Source organism: Chiloscyllium punctatum, chromosome 1, assembly GCF_047496795.1.
Source record: "Chiloscyllium punctatum isolate Juve2018m chromosome 1, sChiPun1.3, whole genome shotgun sequence".
Lineage (NCBI taxonomy): Eukaryota > Metazoa > Chordata > Chondrichthyes > Orectolobiformes > Hemiscylliidae > Chiloscyllium > Chiloscyllium punctatum.
In genome coordinates, this window is record NC_092739.1 from 113,785,271 (window position 1) to 113,803,639 (window position 18,369).

Consider the following 18,369-nt stretch of genomic DNA (forward strand, 5'->3'; position numbering starts at 1 on the left):
TGGTTGACATAATATCAAACCTGTCAATCACGTCAAAGAATAACTTTTTTACCTGCTCCTTCTATCTTCCCATCTATCTATTTCTATCTCTCATCATATACATATTAAACACCCTTGTTCTCTGCATTAATTTGCATATGACTTTTAGCTTTTCTTTGTTTCTCTGTCTGGTTATTTTTTCTTTACATTCTGCTGTCAGTAAATTTGTAGGAGGGGCCCCACAAATTCTCCTGAAAGACTTGCCCAGCATCTTCCTATCGGCTCCTGCACCTGTTTTTTGCACTCTTATGATGACCCACCCTCTCTTACCCAAAATGAAGCCTTCTTGCTGCCAATGATTAGTCTTCTGTGGGTTTCCTGGGTCTCATTTTGAGCTTCAATTCAGGAGGAAGGACAGAGAGGAAAGGGTGGACAGAGGGGAAGGGAGAGTGCAGAGAGGAAGGAGGACAGAGGGGGAGGGTCAAAGATTGGTAGTTCACACTGCTATAGCAGAGTGTCTCCCTCCCTATTCCCACTCTCTCATGAGGCTATAACCTTTTTTCCCATCTGAAAAATTCCATGGTTTCCACACAATGTCTTTTATTCTTCACCGTTTTCCTCAATCTGTAACATTTCTTTTCTAGACTTCCGGCAAGTGTCATCTACCTGAATCTTAACCCGAATTAACTCGCATGCCAACTGAAAACAGTCTATACAAATTCAGTGTATAGGAAAATAAACTGAATATTTTCATTTTAAAATACTGCCACTTGGCTTTGCTTCTCACTTCAGGAGTCTGTCTTCCTTTGTTCCTGTAAAAGATCCCTGAGGCCCTGCACTGATCTCAGCATAGCTTCTGTCCTATTTCTATCAGTTCGTGTCAGCCTGATTTCCTTTTCCTTGTTTCTTCCCCCTCTTTAATTGCCATTCTGTTCTAATCCATTAAAAATTTTATGTGCTCACTCTCTCAACACTGTTCCCCTACAATGTTTCATGTTTTATTTATCAAGAAATACATGAATAAATTATCTTCACAGCACGATTCTTTTACTCCCTGCCAATCCTTGGATATGTTAATCAATAGAATACAACTCTACAGCTGTTTCTGATGTGGAAACCTATTTTCATACTATTTACATCTTATTGGTTATATGTTCCTCTGTTACAGGCTGTAGCTGTGCAAATATCGGCCTGAAGTCTCTCTCCCTCTCTCGTCTGAGCTGAAGTTGATGAGGGATGAACAGTATGCTCACCACTACCCCTGAAGAAAGGTTTGGCAGTGAGCTGACACACTCAGAACAAGCCTGCTCTATAGCCATATCTTGCTGTGGGACAGCTCAATATTTGTTGATTCCAAGTAGATTACCTTTCATTCTTCTAAACAGAGTATAGTCCTATCAACCCAACCTCTCATTAAAACCAGAAGACATAGGAGCAGAAATTAGGCCATTCAGCCCATCGGGTCTGCTCTGCCATTCAATCATGGCTGATAAGTTTCTCAACCCCATTTTCCTGCTTTCTCCCTGTAAACCTTGATCCTCTTGATGCTCGAAAACCTATCTCATAGGACAATCCTGCCATTCCAAGGACCATTTGGTGAAATAAAACAAAGAAATGCAGATGCTGGTGATCTGAAACAAAAACAAAAATTGCTGGAGAAACTCAGCAGGCCTGGCAACATCTATGGGGAGAAAACCAATTTAATGTTTCTAGTTCAGTGACTCACCATCACATTCCCATTTTGGAAAATGACCATTCTGGGATGGAGATCATAAGATCCAGACGAATTTATTAATTTCTCCAATACTATTTTTCTACTAATGTTAATTCCCTTCAGTTCCTCTTTCGAGCTAGTTCCTTGGAACTCTTAAATTCCTGAGACATTTTTTATTTTCCTCCTTGAAGACAGTATTTAGAGTCATAGAGATGTACAGCATGGAAACAGACCCTTCGGTCCAACCCGTCCATGCCGACCAGTTATCCCAACCCAATCTAGTCCCACCTGCCAGCACCCGCCCCATATCCCTCCAAACACTTCCGATTCATATTCCCATTCAAATGCCTCTTAAATGTTGCAGTTGTACAGTCTCCACCACTTCCTCTGGCAGCTCATTCTATACCCATACCACCCTCTGTGTGAAAACATTGCCCCTTAGGTCTCTTTTATATCTTTCCCCTCTCACCCTAAGCCCATGCCCTCTAATTCTGAACTCCCCCGTTTCCTTACTCTCCATTATCTAACTCTCTTTTGTCTGTGTCTAGTGGGCTCATATTTATCTTTTCTGAATGTTTTACATACCTATTGAAACTTTTAACCTGTTTTGTTTATTCTTGCTAGTTCCTCTTTCTTTAACCACATCTTCATTCACTTTTACTAATTCTAAAAGGCTTTCAATCCTTAGGCTCACGACATTTTTGGCAACTTCATAAACCTCCACCTTTGACATAACAGATAGCTCAGCTGGTTTGTGATGCAGAATGATACCAATTGCATGTTGGACTGAGGTTATAATGAAGGACACAACCTCTCACCCTCTCTCCTCACCTGAGGCATGGTGTCCCTCAGTTAAACCACCACCGCTCGTCCCTCTCTAATGAGAGAGTGGTTTTATGATCTAATAGGACTCTGGTGATTTGACCTTTTACTCATCACTGATTGACAGCTTCAGGAGCTGCCTAACCCTCTGTTGTCCTTTTAGGGGTTATTGTGTCTAACCCTGAGCCAGACTATTCTAATTCTTCTCTTTCAACACAGCAGCAAAAAGCAGTGGGAGTATGAAAAACCTGAAGTGAACTACAGACAGAAAGCTGGCAAAGATCTGGTCAGCACAGTCGATTTAACTCCGCTTTCTGACAATGACTGTGGCCCAAATGGGAACCCTCTGATGCACATCAACTACATCCACCACTGTGGTGTATCCTTGCGTCACCATGGTCAGATCTTTCAGCTGTCGCTGCTATGTCCCTGGACCACTCACTTGTGAGGCCAGGGCTGCAAGCTACTTCCTTGCACCTTCTCTCAGTCACTGCTGTTCTTCCCTCTATCACCCCTAACCTTCCCTTCATCTCCCTAACCCTGCCTTCTGGGATCCTTCAGTCATTCACTGTCATCCCTAATCATGCTAGAGCTGCTCCATTTATTGGGATACCCTACCCAGCATCATGTCCCATCTATCCACCATTCTAAACTCCCAAGCTCGACATTGTGTTGCTCCCTATACCTCTTGATCTCTCTTCTATCATGCCTTCAGTAGAAGCTAACTTTCCATTGGTTAATCCAGTTCCCTCCCTCTGTTGTCTATGCCTTTTATTTGGGCCAGCACTAGTGTCCTTCCATTGTACTGCCCTCACTAGGCAGCCACCATCTGAGCTCAATGCACCAGCTCGGCCTCCTTTCCCTTGGTCTGTCCAAGCTTGCCATCCAAGCATATCCAAATCACCGGGCCTACTACCTTTAACCTGTTGTGAATCCAAGGACTTGTATTTCTTGTTTGCTGCTAATTTAGTGGCAAAGTACAATTTAATCTGGTGAAATTTTGTTTTAACTGGCATACACAATATGCTTATACATGAAAAATGAGTTTTGCCATTTGTTATGGAACCACAATCTACCTTTAATCCACCACCAAATGAATTCCCAACTTTCATCCTGCCCTTTGGAAGCTGGTGTTTTTCCTCCTGCATGACTAAATGCCACTGACAGCCTCATTCTCTGCTCCTGGGAGCATCTCGAGATTTCATCCTATGTTACGTTCACAGCAATATATCTGTAATCCTGCAGGTGGCGCCAGCTAGCATTTCCATTGCAATAGATAATGTTGACCAGAACCTTACACAATAGCTGCTTTGTGAGAGAAGAACCAAAGATCAAATGAGATGAACCAGGTGAGTGTCAACAGGTTGTATTAAATGTAAATGGGTTTTCATGATACTTACAGTTACAGATTTATGTTCCTGGTCCACCCCTCCTGCGACACTAAAACCCAGTCCAGCACCTTCATCTTTGGTCAACACAACGATATTAATGTCTTCCTTATTCTGTTCTCATAAGTTAAAAGAAAAATAGTGCTCACTTATTTCTGCATTACAAACAATAAGTATTTTCTCTTATTATCAGCAAGTCCTACACAGAGTGTCACATATCCAATTCAATGTAGAGCCGTGTGACCAAACCCCACATTTTCCCCAATTTTATTTGTTTAAAAGTTTGGTGAAGGAGTTCTAAAGTTTAAAATGTTAGCTCAGGGCTACAAAATGAACTGAAGAAAACCTGTAAATGGGAAGAACGGTGTTAGATGAAAATCTAATATCTGGAGGGAAAATTCGGACATAACTAAAGCAGAAGAAAATGAAAATTGACATTTAAGTTATTTACCAACTAAGCCCCCAAGGTTGAATTATTGACATGCCTGGGAGGGCTTTGTCAGAGCCCCACTCCAGTCTACCAAGAGTGGGTTGACAGCACCACTCAGTCCTTAATGTTCAAGGGACCCGTGGCAAGTGGCAAAAGGGAATTACCAAGAGGATAATGTACTTTGACCTCATCCTCAACAACCAACCTCTAGCAGATGTATCTATCTATACATCAGAAAGAGTAAGCATTGCACAGCTCATTAATTCTCATAAGAAATAGTTCTAACCCTCACTGCGAACCTTCTCTCTCTAGGTACTGATCCAATCCTTTTTTGCAAATCTCAAAGTGAACTTGTCTCCACCACACTCAGGCAATGCCTTCCAGATCCTAACCACTTACTAATTCATGAGGAATTTCCTTATGTCATTATTGTATCTTCTGCTTTTCATCTTAAACCTATGTCTTTAGATTCCTGATCTTTACTCTAGTGATAACAGTTTTCACCAGGATGTTGCCTGGGGTGATAAGTCTCAGTTATGAGGAGAGAATGGATAGGCTGGGTTTGGTTTCCTTGGGGAGGAGGAGGCTGAGGGTATACAGAATTATGAGAGGCATAGAGAAGGTAGATTGTAAGAATCTTTTACCTATAGTAGTGCATCTAAAACCAGAGGAAATAAGTTTAAGGTAAAGAGTAAGTGCTTTAAAGGATATCTGAGGAAAAACTTTTCTCACCCAGAGGTTGGTTAGAATATGGAATGTGATTTTTAGATTAGATTCCCTACAGTGCGGAAACAGGCCTTTTGGCCCAACAAGTCCACACTGACCCTCCGAAGAGTAACCCACCCTGACTCTCCCTCTGACTAATGCGCCCAGCACTATGGGCAATTTAGCATGGCCAATTCACCTGACCTGCATATCTTTGGACTGTGGGAGAAAACTGAAGCACCCAGAGGAAATCCACGTAGACACAGGGAGAATGTGCAAACGCCACACGGACAGTCACCCAAGGCTGAGGATCAAACCTGGGACCCTGGTGCTGTGAGGCAGCAGTGCTATCCACTGAGCCACCATGCCACCTGAGAGGGTTGTATTACTTTTGCAATATTTAAGAAGCATCTGGATGAGCACTTAAAATGCCAAGGCATAGTAGGCTATGGATCAAGTGCAGGTAAACGGGATTACTGTAGTTGGCGTTGTTGATCATTGTAGACGTGGTTGACAGAAGGGTTTGCTTCTATGTTGTATCACTATGGCTGAAGTATCTAATTCCTTGAAGCATTCATATAAATCTTTTCTGCATTCTCTCTAATGGCATTACATTCTTCCTCAAGTGTGATGTCCATAGCTGGACCCAATATTCCGGTATAGCTGATATGGAGTTTCATAAAGATTCATCATAACTACTTGCTTTAGAATTCTATGTTTTTATTTATAAAGTCCAGGATCCTTTGTGGATTTTTAACCACTTTTACAACCTGCCCTGCTACGTTCAATGATTTCTGTGGATTTACATCAGACCTCTATATCCTTGCACCCATTTGTACTCCTTACACTGACTCATCTCAGCCTTCCTGATAAAATATATCACTGGACACTTCACTGTATTAAATGTCATTGTCATGTACCCACCCATTCTACCAGCCTGTCTATAACTATTATTCTCTTCACTATTAACAATACTTTCACATTTTGTATTATATGCTCACTTTAAATTGTGTCATGCATGTCCCCATCTAGGTTTGTTAATATCATCAAGAAAAGCAATGATCCTTGTACTGACATCTGGGGTCCCACACTGCATAGTTTCTTCCAGTAGAGAAGTCAATTGCTCATCATATCAAGCTAATGTTTAATAATTAGACATCTAATAAGACCTCTGCTGAGTTGCTCCCTCTATAAATGTGTACTTGGTATAATTCATTTCAAGAGCAGAGACAGAATTACATTAACAAAGAGGTCTGACAAGAAAAATAAACAATTCCATGGAAATTTCCTGGCACGGAGCTTGCTTGACGACCACCCAATTTTCCAATTATTAATATTAATTCTGTTAGTGCAACCTCAAAATGTATTATGATTTTCTGTGAAAATGACATGCAAATCATTAGAAACTGATCTGTCATCTCCAGTATTTCAAAGTACTATATCCAGTGACAACAGACAGAATTTTTATTATTTGGCAAAAGAGATATGGCAGAAATGCAACAAGTGACATGCTGAATCCCCAGCAACATAGTACGAAAACATGCACAGCACTATTTTCCTGTTTCTCAATATTCTTTTATTGCACAGATCACTTGTGTGGCAAACTGGTAGCAGTGGAATACAAATAACAAATTTGATGAGGTAATGGTAATGCTGCTGACCTGGTAATCTAGTGGCTCAGAGGTCATGCTGACTCAAATCCCAAAACAACAACTGCTGAAATTTAAATTCAATTAATAATTCAGGAATTGAAAGCCAATCTTGTAAAAGCATGGTGGCTCAGTGGTTAGCATTGCTGCCTCACAGTGCCAGGGACCTGGGTTCGATTCCACCCTTGGATGATTTGTGTGGAGTTTGCACATTCTCCCCATGTCTGCATGGATTTCCTCCGGGTGCTTCAGTTTCCTTCCACAGTCCAAAGATGTGCAGATTAGGTGGGTTGGTCAGTAGTGTAGGCTAGGTGGATTGGCCACAGGAAATGCAGGTTTACAGGGACAAAGTAGAGGCTTTGGGTGTGCGTGGGATGCTCTTCAAAAGGTTAGTGTGGACTTGATGGGCCAAAAGGCCTGCTCCTACACTGTAGGGATTCTAGGATTCCATTCAGTATTCTCAGTGAATGTTGTAAAAACCAAACTCTGATTCGCTATTGTCTGGTCCACTTATTCCCTTTACAGAAGGGAATCAGTCAGCCTTGCCTGGTCTAATTTACGCCAGACTCCATAGAAATATGAGGTAAAAACAATGATTGCAGATGCTGGAAAGCAAATACTGGATTAGTGGTGCTGGAAGAGCACAGCAGTTCAGGCAGCATCCAACGAGCAGCGAAATCGACGTTTCGGGCAAAAGCCCTTCATCAGGAATAAAGGCAGTGAGCCTGAAGCGTGGAGAGATAAGCTAGAGGAGGGTGGGGGTGGGGAGAAAGTAGCATAGAGTACAATGGGTGAGTGGGGTAGGGGATGAGGGTGATAGGTCAGGGAGGAGATGGTGGAGTGAATAGGTGGAAAAGGAGATAGGCAGGTAGGACAAGTCCGGACAAGTCATGGGGACAGTGCTGAGCTGGAAGTTTGGAACTAGGGTGAGGTGGGGGAAGGGGAAATGAGAAAACTGTTGAAGTCCACATTGATGCCCTGGGGTTGAAGTGTTCCGAGGCGGAAGATGAGGCGTTCTTCCTCCAGGCGTCTGGTGGTGAGGGAGCGGCGGTGAAGGAGGCCCAGGACCTCCATGTTCTCGGCAGAGTGTGAGGGGGAGTTGAAATGTTGGGCCACGGGGACTGTTTGTCCTGTTCGGGTCCGAACTCTGCTGGTTTAAGGGCAGTTAGGAATGGTCAACAAATGCTGACTTTGCTAGTGACACCTGTCATGATAATGGTCTGATATTAAATGGTTAATTCCGTTGGTTTGTTTATTTAAATCGGGAAATAAAAATTACTGCAAGTCATGAAGCAGACATTATAGCAAACCAATTCAGTAGTGTATGCAGTTTGTAGACACATAGCAGAGCATGCTAACTACTAGGAAATGTTACAACATTACATACCCGCATCACGTGGAACTCTTAAAAGGTGAGATATCTTAAAAGCAAAGTAGACATAAAACAGCAGACAAACCCCATAAAAGAATAAAGAAAAAAATCAAAGCCGTTCCTGAAATGGTACTGCTGCTAAAATTAGCAGGCAATTCCCTTCTAAGGTGCTTGCAGGAGAAATGATTTAGTCTCATTGTGTCAATGCTATCTATTCTGTCATCTTGACAGAAAATGCATTTATGGCATCACCATGCCATTAGTATCTATTATAAATATACCTGCCCTTTCAGATACCCATTGGAAAATCTCAGTTTAAGTTTCCAAGTCTTCATGTTAATCAGGCATTATTCATAGGAAGCCTGGGTTTGGATTTGCAATCGTATTTGGTTGCACTAAGTTTAAGATAGAGAAATGAGAGATTTAGAACACCAGGAAAAAAGTGAAATAGTTATGGGACTTCAACCACTGTGACTTGGACTTGATCCAGTTAAAATGATGTGATGAAAACTTCATTTAATATTTATGTGAAATTCACTAGGAATATTCCATTATGTCACAGTGTAAAGGGATCCAGAGCAAAGAATTGCATTGCTTTAGCCACGTTATTGCTGTGTTGCTTTTGTTGGGATCACCAGCAGCACAATAAAGAATAAACAGGAAGTAAAATTCCATTCCCTGTCCTCTGTGTTGAATTAAGGCTAAAAATCCTCATGCAACAGACTAAATCATGAAGATCAAACCATTTTCTGAGTTATTGCTACATAAATATAATATTAAAAATCACACAACACCAGGCTATAGTCCAACAGGTTTATTTGGAAGTACTAGCTTTCAGAGCGCTGCTCTTTCATCGGGTGAAGGTTTCTGATGAAGGAGCAGCGGTCCGAAACCTAGTACTTCCAAATAAACCTGTTGGACTATAACCTGGTGTTGTGTGATTTTTAACTTTATCCACTCTAGCCAACCTGGCTCCTCCACATCCTAAATATAATGTAACTCAGAAAGGCCACAGAGCAAATTTACTGGATAAGGGGAAAATGTTCTATCTTCTGAGATTGAGTAAGGCTGAAATATTACCCATTAGCTTTCCGTATAACAAAAGAAATAAAATGAAAAGGAATAACAAAATATGTTTTTAAAAATTGCAGCAAAAACTGCTGCATTAAGCAGGGACAGGATAGCAAAAACTGTTTCAAATCTAGCAAAAATACACTTGCCATAGAACATACAGCATTACAGCGCAGTTACAGGCCCTTCAGCCCTTAATGTTGCACTGAACTGTGGAACCAATCTGAAACCTACCTATCCTATCCTACACTATTCTATTTTCACCCATATGTTTATCCAGTGACCATTTAAATGCCCTTAAAATTGGCGAGTCTACTACTGTTGCAGGCAGGGCGTTCAACGCCCTTACTACTCTGAGTAAAGAAACTACCTCTGACGTCTGTGCTATATCTATCACCCCTCAATTTAAACTATGTCCCCTCGTGCTAACCATCACCACCCGAGGAAAAGGCTCTCACTGTCCAACCTATTTAACCCTCTGATTATCTTAAAGGTTTCAATTAAGTCACCTCTCAACCTTCTTTTCTCGAACGAAAACAGCCTCAAGTCCCTCAGCCTTTCCTTATAAGACCTTCCCTCCATACCAGGCAACATCCTAGTAAGTTTCCTCTACACCCTTTCCAAAGCTTCCACATCCTTCCTATAATGCAGTAACCAGAACTGTATGCAATACTCCCACATCAGAGTGTTGTACAGCTGCAACATGATGTCATGGTTCCGAGAATCAATCCCTCTACCAATAAAAGCTAACACACCGTATGCCTTCTTAACAACCCTGTCAACCTGGGTGGCAACTTTGAGGGATCTATGTACATGGACACAGAGATCTCTCTGCTCATCTACGCTACCAAGAGTCTTACCATTAGCTCAGTACTCTGCATTCCTGTTGCTCCTTCAAAAGTGAATCACCTCACACTTTTCTGCATTAAACTCCATTTGCCACCTCTCAGCCCAGCACTGCAGCATATCCAAGTACCTCTGTAACCTGCAATATCCTTCAGCACTATCCACAACTCCACCGACCTTAGTGTCATCCACAAATTTACTAACCTATGCTTCTACGCCCTCATCTAGGTCATTTATAAAAATGACAAACAGCAGTGGCCCCAAAACAGATCCTTGCGGTACACCACTATTAACTGAACTCCAGGATGAACATTTCCCATCAACCACCAGCCTCTGTCTTCTTTCAGCTAGCCAATTTCTAATCCAAACCACTAAATCACCCTCAATCCTATGCCTCTATACTTTGTGCAATAGCCTATCATGGGGAACCTTATCAAATGCCTTACTGACATCCATATATACCACATCAACCACTTTACCCTTATCCACCTGTTTGGTCACCATCTCAAAGATCTCAAAGAGGTTTGTGAGGCACGACCTACCCTTCACAAAACCGTGTTGACTATCCCCAATCAACTTATTCATCTCTAAATAAATATAAACCCCATCTCATATAACCTTTCCAACACTTTACCCATAACTGAAGGAAGGCTCACTGGTCTATAATTACCAGGGTTGTCCCTACTCCCCTTCTTGAATAAGGGGACAACATTTGCTATCCTCTAGCCTTCTGGCACTATTCCTATAGTCAATGATGACATAATATCAAAGCCAAAGGCTCTGTAATCTCCTCCCTGGCTTCCCAGAGAATCCTAGGATAAATCCCATCCTGCCCAGGGGACCTATCTATTTTCACGCTTTCTAGAATTGCTGACACCTCCTCCTTGTGAACCTCAATCCTGTCTAGTCTAGTAGTCTATATCTCAGTATTCTTCTCAACCACATTTTCTTTTCCTAGTGTGAATACTGACGAACAATATTCATTTAGCACTTTCCCTGTCTCCTCGGACTCCACACACAACTTCCCACCACTACCCTTGATTGGCCCTAACCTTTCTCTAGTCACTCTTTTATTCCTGATATACCTATAGAAAGCTTTAAGGTTTTCCTCGATCCTATCTGCCAATGATTTCTCATGTCCCCCGTGTACAGTAATTTTACTACACTGATCCAGAAATAACTGTGAGTCATTTATATCCCATTTATTTTACTGAAATTCTTTGGATAGGTAACCTGGTTCTTTTTGTTGCACTCTAAACTTATACAGCAGAATCCTAGTTGACAGTTCATATTCATATTCAATTAAAGGGAGTCAGGGGGCTGAGTTGAGTATGGTTGCCATTACAAAAGAGAAAGTGCTAGAAAAGCTAAAAGGTCTTAAAATTGATAAATCGCCTGGCCCCGATGGGCTACATCCTAGAGTTCTGAGGGAGGTGGCTGAGGAAATAGCGGAGGCATTGGTTGAGATCTTTCAAAAGTCATTGGAGTCAGGGAAAGTCGCGGCTGATTGGAAGATCGCTGTTGTAACCCCCTTGTTCAAGAAAGGATCAAGACAAAAGATGGAAAATTATAGGCCAATTAGCCTAACCTCAGTTGTTGGTAAAGTTCTAGAATCCATCATTAAGGATGAGGTTTCTAAATTCTTGGAAGAGCAGGGTTGGATTAGAACAAGTCAACATGGATTTAGTAAGGGGAGGTCGTGCCTGACAAACCTGTTGGAGTTCTTTGAAGAGGTGACAAGTAGGTTAGACCGGGGAAACCCAGTGGATGTGGTCTACCTAGACTTCCAAAAGCCCTTTGATAAGGTGCCACACGGGAGGCTGCTGAGCAAAGTGAGGGCCCATGGTGTTCGAGGTGAGCTACTGGGATGGATTGAGGATTGGCTGTCTGACAGAAGGCAGAGAGTTGGGATAAAAGGTTCTTTTTCGGAATGGCAGCCGGTGACGAGCGGTGTCCCGCAGGGTTCAGTGTTGGGGCCGCAGCTGTTCGCACTATATATTAATGATCTGGATGAAGGGACTGAGGGCATTCTAGCGAAGTTTGCCAATGATACAAAGTTAGGTGGACAGGCAGGTAGTACTGAGGAAGTGGGGAGGCTGCAGAAGGATCTAGACAGTTTGGAAGAGTGGTCCAGGAAATGGCTGATGGAATTCAATGTGAGCAAATGCGAGGTCTTGCACTTTGGAAAAAAGAATACAAGCATGGACTACTTTCTAAACGGTGAGAAAATTCATAAAGCCAAAGTACAGAAGGATCTGGAAGTGCTAGTTGAGGATTCTCTAAAGGTAAACATGCAGGTTGAGTCCGTGATTAAGAAAGCGAATGCGATGTTGTCATTTATCTCAAGAGGGTTGGAACATAAAAGCACCGTTGTGCTACTGAGACTTTATAAAGCTCTGGTTAGGCCCCATTTGGAGTACTGTGTCCAGTTTTGGTCCCCATGCATCAGGAAGGACATACTGGCACTGGAATGTGTCCAGCAGAGATTCACACAGATGATCCCTGGAATGGTAAGTCTAACATATGAGGAACGACTGAGGATCCTGGGATTGTATTCGTTGGAGTTTAGAAGATTAAGGGGAGATCTAATAGAAACTTCTAAGATAATACATGGCTTGGAGAGGGTGGACGCTAGGAAATTGTTTCCGTTAGGCGAGGAGACTAGGACCCATGGACACAGCCTGAGAATTAGAGGGGGTCAATTCAGAACAGAAATGCGGAGACATTTCTTCAGCCAGAGAGTGGTGGGCCTGTGGTATTCATTGCTGCAGAGTGCAGTGGAGGCTGGGATGCTAAATGTCTTCAAGGCAGAAATTGATAAATTCTTGATGTCACAAGGAATTAAGGGCTATGGGGAGAATGCGGGTAAGTGGAGTTGAAATGCCCATCAGCCATGATTGAATGGCGGAGTGGACTTGATGGGCCGAATGGCCTTACTTCCGCTCCTATGTCTTATGGTCTTAAACTTCAATACTCTAAGGTAGACCTTCTACAATGACAGCTTGTATACCCTGGTAATTTTCAGAACACACCTCTACAGGTAGGCCATGATTACAACCTGCCCATAGCTAGAATAAACATAGCTGATCTGACAGTAAGCAGTGGGTCTGTAACAAAAATTAGATATTACCTTTACATTCAGCATGATTGGAATGACCAACACAAATTGCCCACAGGACCATTTATTGCAGTCAAATATGAAAAAAAACTTTCAACTAAAAGTATGAATGGGATCATAAATACAGAATTGACTATTACTTCCTGATAATGGATTGTTTTGAGAACTGAACTTGCCATGGAAAATATTATTGCATGCCCACAGATCTCGCAATAGGACACAAAGGTGCTGAAATTGGCCACTGGTGGCAACAAGTCTATTTATAATCTAATGGGTGTTGTTTGGCATTTAGGGCAATGGAGGAAGAAAATCAGACAGAGTTTAAAGACGATCAATTCAGAATCATCCAGGTTGTACTGTCCACAAGATCTTTGTAGGTGATAAAAGACAACTGCTGGAATAATGCTACTATAAACACAAATTGCCATTTCTGAGTTACAGGCATACAAACTGAGACACAAGCATCTATTTCCCTGCTGTGAACTTAATGTAAACAACTGATATACATTGTTGCTAATAATTAGTTTACCCCAAAAGAACTGAAAAACTTGAATAATGCTAAAACAGGCAATAATGCTATTAGCACTTTTTTTCAACAGGTTTTGTCTTGCAGTGCTCACTTCCATGGTTACAAGCACAAACAGCATAGCTGCTCACAAGCAATGGGAACTAACAAAAATCTGCAATGTTAGGCTCCAGCTCTGACATCTGGAGATTCAGAATGTTGGAACATCTCACCTCAGCTACTGTTTCAGCTTCCTGTATTACTTTATCGATATCTGCTTTAGCCATTATTGAGGACAAAACAGCCTGTAATTTCTGTTTCTCCTGGGTAGAATGGGATAAATCCTCAAGACTGAAAAACAGATTTTAAAGGCTTAAGAATGCTGTAGGTGAAAAGACATTACAAAACTTATCAAATAGACAATGCAGTTTAACAGAAGTACTTCATAATCAAAACAGCAACAATAGTGTATTTCAACTGAAACATGACAGCCCAGATTGATTGGTTGCATGTTCTCTCCTCATGGATCATCTGGTTTAGAAATCATATTTTTGTGTGGAGTTTCAAAGCAGAATCCAGAATTCTGCTCCACAGGCAAAGTATGAGTGGCCTGTAGAGAATAGACAAGCAGAAGAAATTACCTCAAAACAAAAATAAAACTCTGACTTCCCATTTTGTACATAAAGTTTAATTTTATTTAAAGCCTCCACATAGAATGTGGAAACTCAGAACTGAAATGCTTCAAAACAACAGTAAATATATCTCCCTGTCCCAGCAAGGGGCTGAAAATTAGCCCTGGATCTCTCGGTACCTGATAGAACAAAGAGAATTTACAGCCCAGGAACAGGCCCTTCAGCCCTTCAAGCATGAGCCAATCCAAATGTACTATCTAAACCTGTTGGTCAATTCCTAAGCATTTGTATCCCTCTGCTCTCCACCTACTCACGCATCTGTCCAGACGCATCTTAAATGAATTTACCGTGCCTGCCTCTACCACCTCTGTTGGCAATGCATTCCAGACACCCACCACTCTCTGTGTAAAGTACTAGCTGCGTGTATTCCCCCTTAAACTTTTCACCTCTCACTTTGAAAGTGTGACCTCTGGTTATTGAATCCTTCACCCTGGGAAAAAACTTGTCTCTCTCCACCCTATCCATACCCTTCATGATTTTGTAAACCTCAATCAGGTCCTCCCTCAATCTACATTTTTCTAATGAAAATAAATCTAACCTACTCAACCTCTCTTCATAGTTAGTACCTTCCATACCAGGCAGCATCCTTGTAAACCTTCTCTGCATCCTCTCCAAAGCGTCCACATTCATTTGGTAATGTAGCAACCAGAACTGTACACAGTATTCTAAATGCAACCGAACCAATGTCTTGTACAATGTTATCATGACTTTCCAGCTCTTATACTCAATACCCTGTCCAATGAAGGCAAGCATACCAAATGCCTTCTTGACCACTCTATCCATCTGTGCAGCAACCCTCAGGGTACAATGGACCTGCACTCCCAGATCTCTCCGCCCATCAACATTTCCCAAGGCTCTTCCATTCATTGTACAATTCGCTCTAGAATTAGACTTGCTTAAATGCATCACCACACATTTGTCTGGATTGAAAGCCATCTGCCACTTTTCCGCCCAACTCTCTAGTCTATCTATATCCTCCTGTATTCTCTGACAGTCCCTTATGCTTTCTGCTACCCACAAAGAAGTGATGATCAACAATTATATACAAAAAACATGGTTTTGTGTGGAATAATTTCTGACTCTGACAACCTTGCCACTAGGAATAATATGCTTTTAGAGCAGTCTCCTCTGTGAAATCCTGCCTTATAAGCTTGAGTAAGCAAACAATCAACTTGCAAAAAGCATATTCCTACTTTAAGAGATACACAGTTTCTGTAGCACATTTCCATTATTATACCTCTATCCGTTATGCATTAAATTTAAAACAGAAGTTTAATGAATACAGGGTACTCATTCTAAGTTACTGTAACATCTGGCACTCTGATAGTTTTTATGGAATGTCAAAGATATTACCAGCAACAGTTATTGTTTATTAGTAATTGGATACCATCTGTGATTGTACAAACCGGTTATTGAGTTCACTGGAAGGGTTGTTCTCTGTTATTGAAACTTATTATTTACAATATGTGTTAATAACTATACAATGAAATGTATTATAACCAGGTTTAGAGATGACACAACAAGAGGTGAGAAGGCAATTGATGAGAATGACACAAAGAGTCTGCAGAGGAATACAGGCAGGTTAAGTGAGTGGGCAAAACGTTGACAGATAGAATATAAGGTAGGAAAATGTGAGGCTATGCACTTTGACAGAAAGGATAGAGGAACTTATTATTATTTAAATGAAGAAAAACTGCAGATAGTTATAGAACAGAGGAATTTGGGAGTCCTCACCCTCAGATGACAAAAAAAACTAGCCTCCAAGTTCAGTGAGTCATAGAGAAGTCAAAGGGAATGTTCACCTCTATTTCAATGGAATTGTAAGGTTTTGTTAAAACTATACAAGGCACTAATCAGATTACAGCTGGAATGCTCTGACCATGCTTGGGCTCCTTATCTAAGGAAAGACATACTGACATTGGAAGCAGTCCAAAGAACGTTCACTCAGCTGATTCCTGATATGGAGGGACTGTCTTAGTAAGACAAATTGAGTAGGTTGTACTCATATAAAACCTGTACCTGGTAAGGATTTGAAATTTCGAAGGATGAGAGGCAACACTATTGAAGCATAAAGTTTCTTAAGGGACTCAACAGGGTAGATCTGGCTATAGTACATTTCCTCATATTGTCATTAACATATTTAATAAGAGTACTTGGACCAGAGGGCATTATCTCAGAATAACGGAATGAACATTTAAGCCAGAGATGGCAAGGGTGGCAAATCTGTGGGATTCTTTACTGCAGTCTAGGTTCTTAAGTATATTCAAGCCTGAATTAAATTTATAAGAGGCCTAGACAGAGTGGATATAGATTTCACTCCCCAGTAGCAAAGTCAGGGTATATGTTTATGGGATGGAAGGGGGTGGGGGAAAACACAAAATTCCATTAGTTGGTCCTCCCACCAATTACATGCCCTCCCCAACTTGTCTGAAATATTATGGCATGTGAAGGAGGTTTCAGGTGGCCCACTCACCTTTGGACATATTGAGGCCCTTAGTGGACAATTATTGATCACTTATGGCCCATCAGAGGCACCCGTCCCAAGTCCCTCAATCCTTATAACTAACCTCTCAGACCGCTTGCACCTAGTTCTTCTTACCACCCCCACCAGCTGAAGTCCCATTTGCAAATCCCACTCCTGCTCACCAAGACACCCAGACCCAGAGTTACCTGAGCTCCTTGGGAAAATGGGTCTGTAGTCCCAGCAAGTTTCACCATTCCTGCTGGCACTGGTGGGACTACAGAACAATCCCATGTAATGTCGTCCCAAGAAAGGTTGCAACTCTCACTTTAAAGTAATTAATATTGCTCCCAGTGATAAATTACTGGGTGGCAGCTGTCAGGATCATGCCCAGACCCCTTTTGACCTTTTAGCCGGAGTGTGGGGAAAGTTTCACTCCATAAGATCCACCCTACAGTAATTGGAGATGTAGATATGACGTGAATGGTAAAAGGGTTAGAGGGGAGTCGAGTAATATTTTCACCCAGAGGATGGTGGGGCTCTGGAACTCAGTCCTGAAAGGATGATTGAGGCAAAACCCTCATGGCATTTAAAAACATTTGGATGCACTCAAAGTGCTGTGATCTACAGGGCTACATACCAAAAACTGAAAATGGAATAAGGTCGGATAACTCTTTGCTAAACGGTATGATCATGGCTGAATAGCCTCCTGAAATGCAAATAATTCTTTGTAGGTTGGACAGTGTTACTCCCGTTAAAGTACTTTCTGTTCAGTACCTTTCCTTAAAATTATTTCAAGGAAAGAATCAAAACAGGGCAATGAGAGTGAATGGAAAATGGGAAGGAGAATGAAGAGTAAAAAAGGTGAAAAAGAAAGAAGACAGAACACAAGATTGGAGTTGAGGGACAGACACTGAAGCCTGCACCCTCATATGAATGTAGTACAACAAACAGGCTTCTATCTTTGGTGACTTTTACTTCAGCTGCACCAGGCCATCCCAATTACTTCCCCAGCAGAGAAAGAAGAAAAAGGCAAAGTGAAGAAAGCAGAAAGGGTAGATTGGCAGGCCACTTCTGGAATATTGTGTGCAATTCTGGTCTCCTTCCTATCAGAGGGATGTTGTGAAACTTGAAAGGGTTCAGAAAAGATTCACAAGGATGTTGCCAGGGTTGGAGTATTTGCACTATAGGGAGAGGCTGAATAGGCTGGGGTTGTTTTCTCTGGAGCATCAGAGGCTGAGGGGTGATGTTATAGAGGCTTATAAAATCATGAGGGGCATGGACAGGATAAACAGACAAGGTCTTTTCCCTGGGGTGGGGGAGTCCAAACTAGAGGGTAAAGGTTTAGGGTGAGATGGGAAAAATTTAAAAGGGACCTAAGGGGCAACTTTTCACGCAGAGGGTGCTGTATGTATGGAATGAACTGCTAGAGGAACTGGTGGAGGCTGGTACAATTACAACATTTGAAAGGCATCTGGACATATATATGAATAGGAAGGGTTTAGATGGATATGGACCAAGTGTTGGCAAATGGGAATAGATTTATCTAGAATAACTGGTCAGCATGGGCGAGTTGTACTGATGGGTCTGTTTCCGTGTTGTACATCTCTATGACTC

At 41.8% G+C, this 18,369-nt stretch overlaps 1 protein-coding gene across 5 annotated transcripts in view; it reads right to left on the reverse strand.

Annotated features, from left to right (window-relative positions):
* pdzd2 (PDZ domain containing 2) overlaps positions 1-18,369 on the reverse strand; it is a 544,030-nt gene that overhangs the window by 13,703 nt on the left and 511,958 nt on the right. For all 5 annotated transcript variants that reach the window (XM_072572501.1, XM_072572518.1, XM_072572511.1 and 2 more), the window contains 2 exons: positions 13,833-13,950; positions 3,916-4,017 (listed from right to left, as the gene is read on the reverse strand). In XM_072572501.1, the coding sequence (XP_072428602.1) occupies positions 3,916-4,017; positions 13,833-13,950 (220 nt within the window). The remainder of the gene's footprint in view (positions 1-3,915; positions 4,018-13,832; positions 13,951-18,369) is intronic.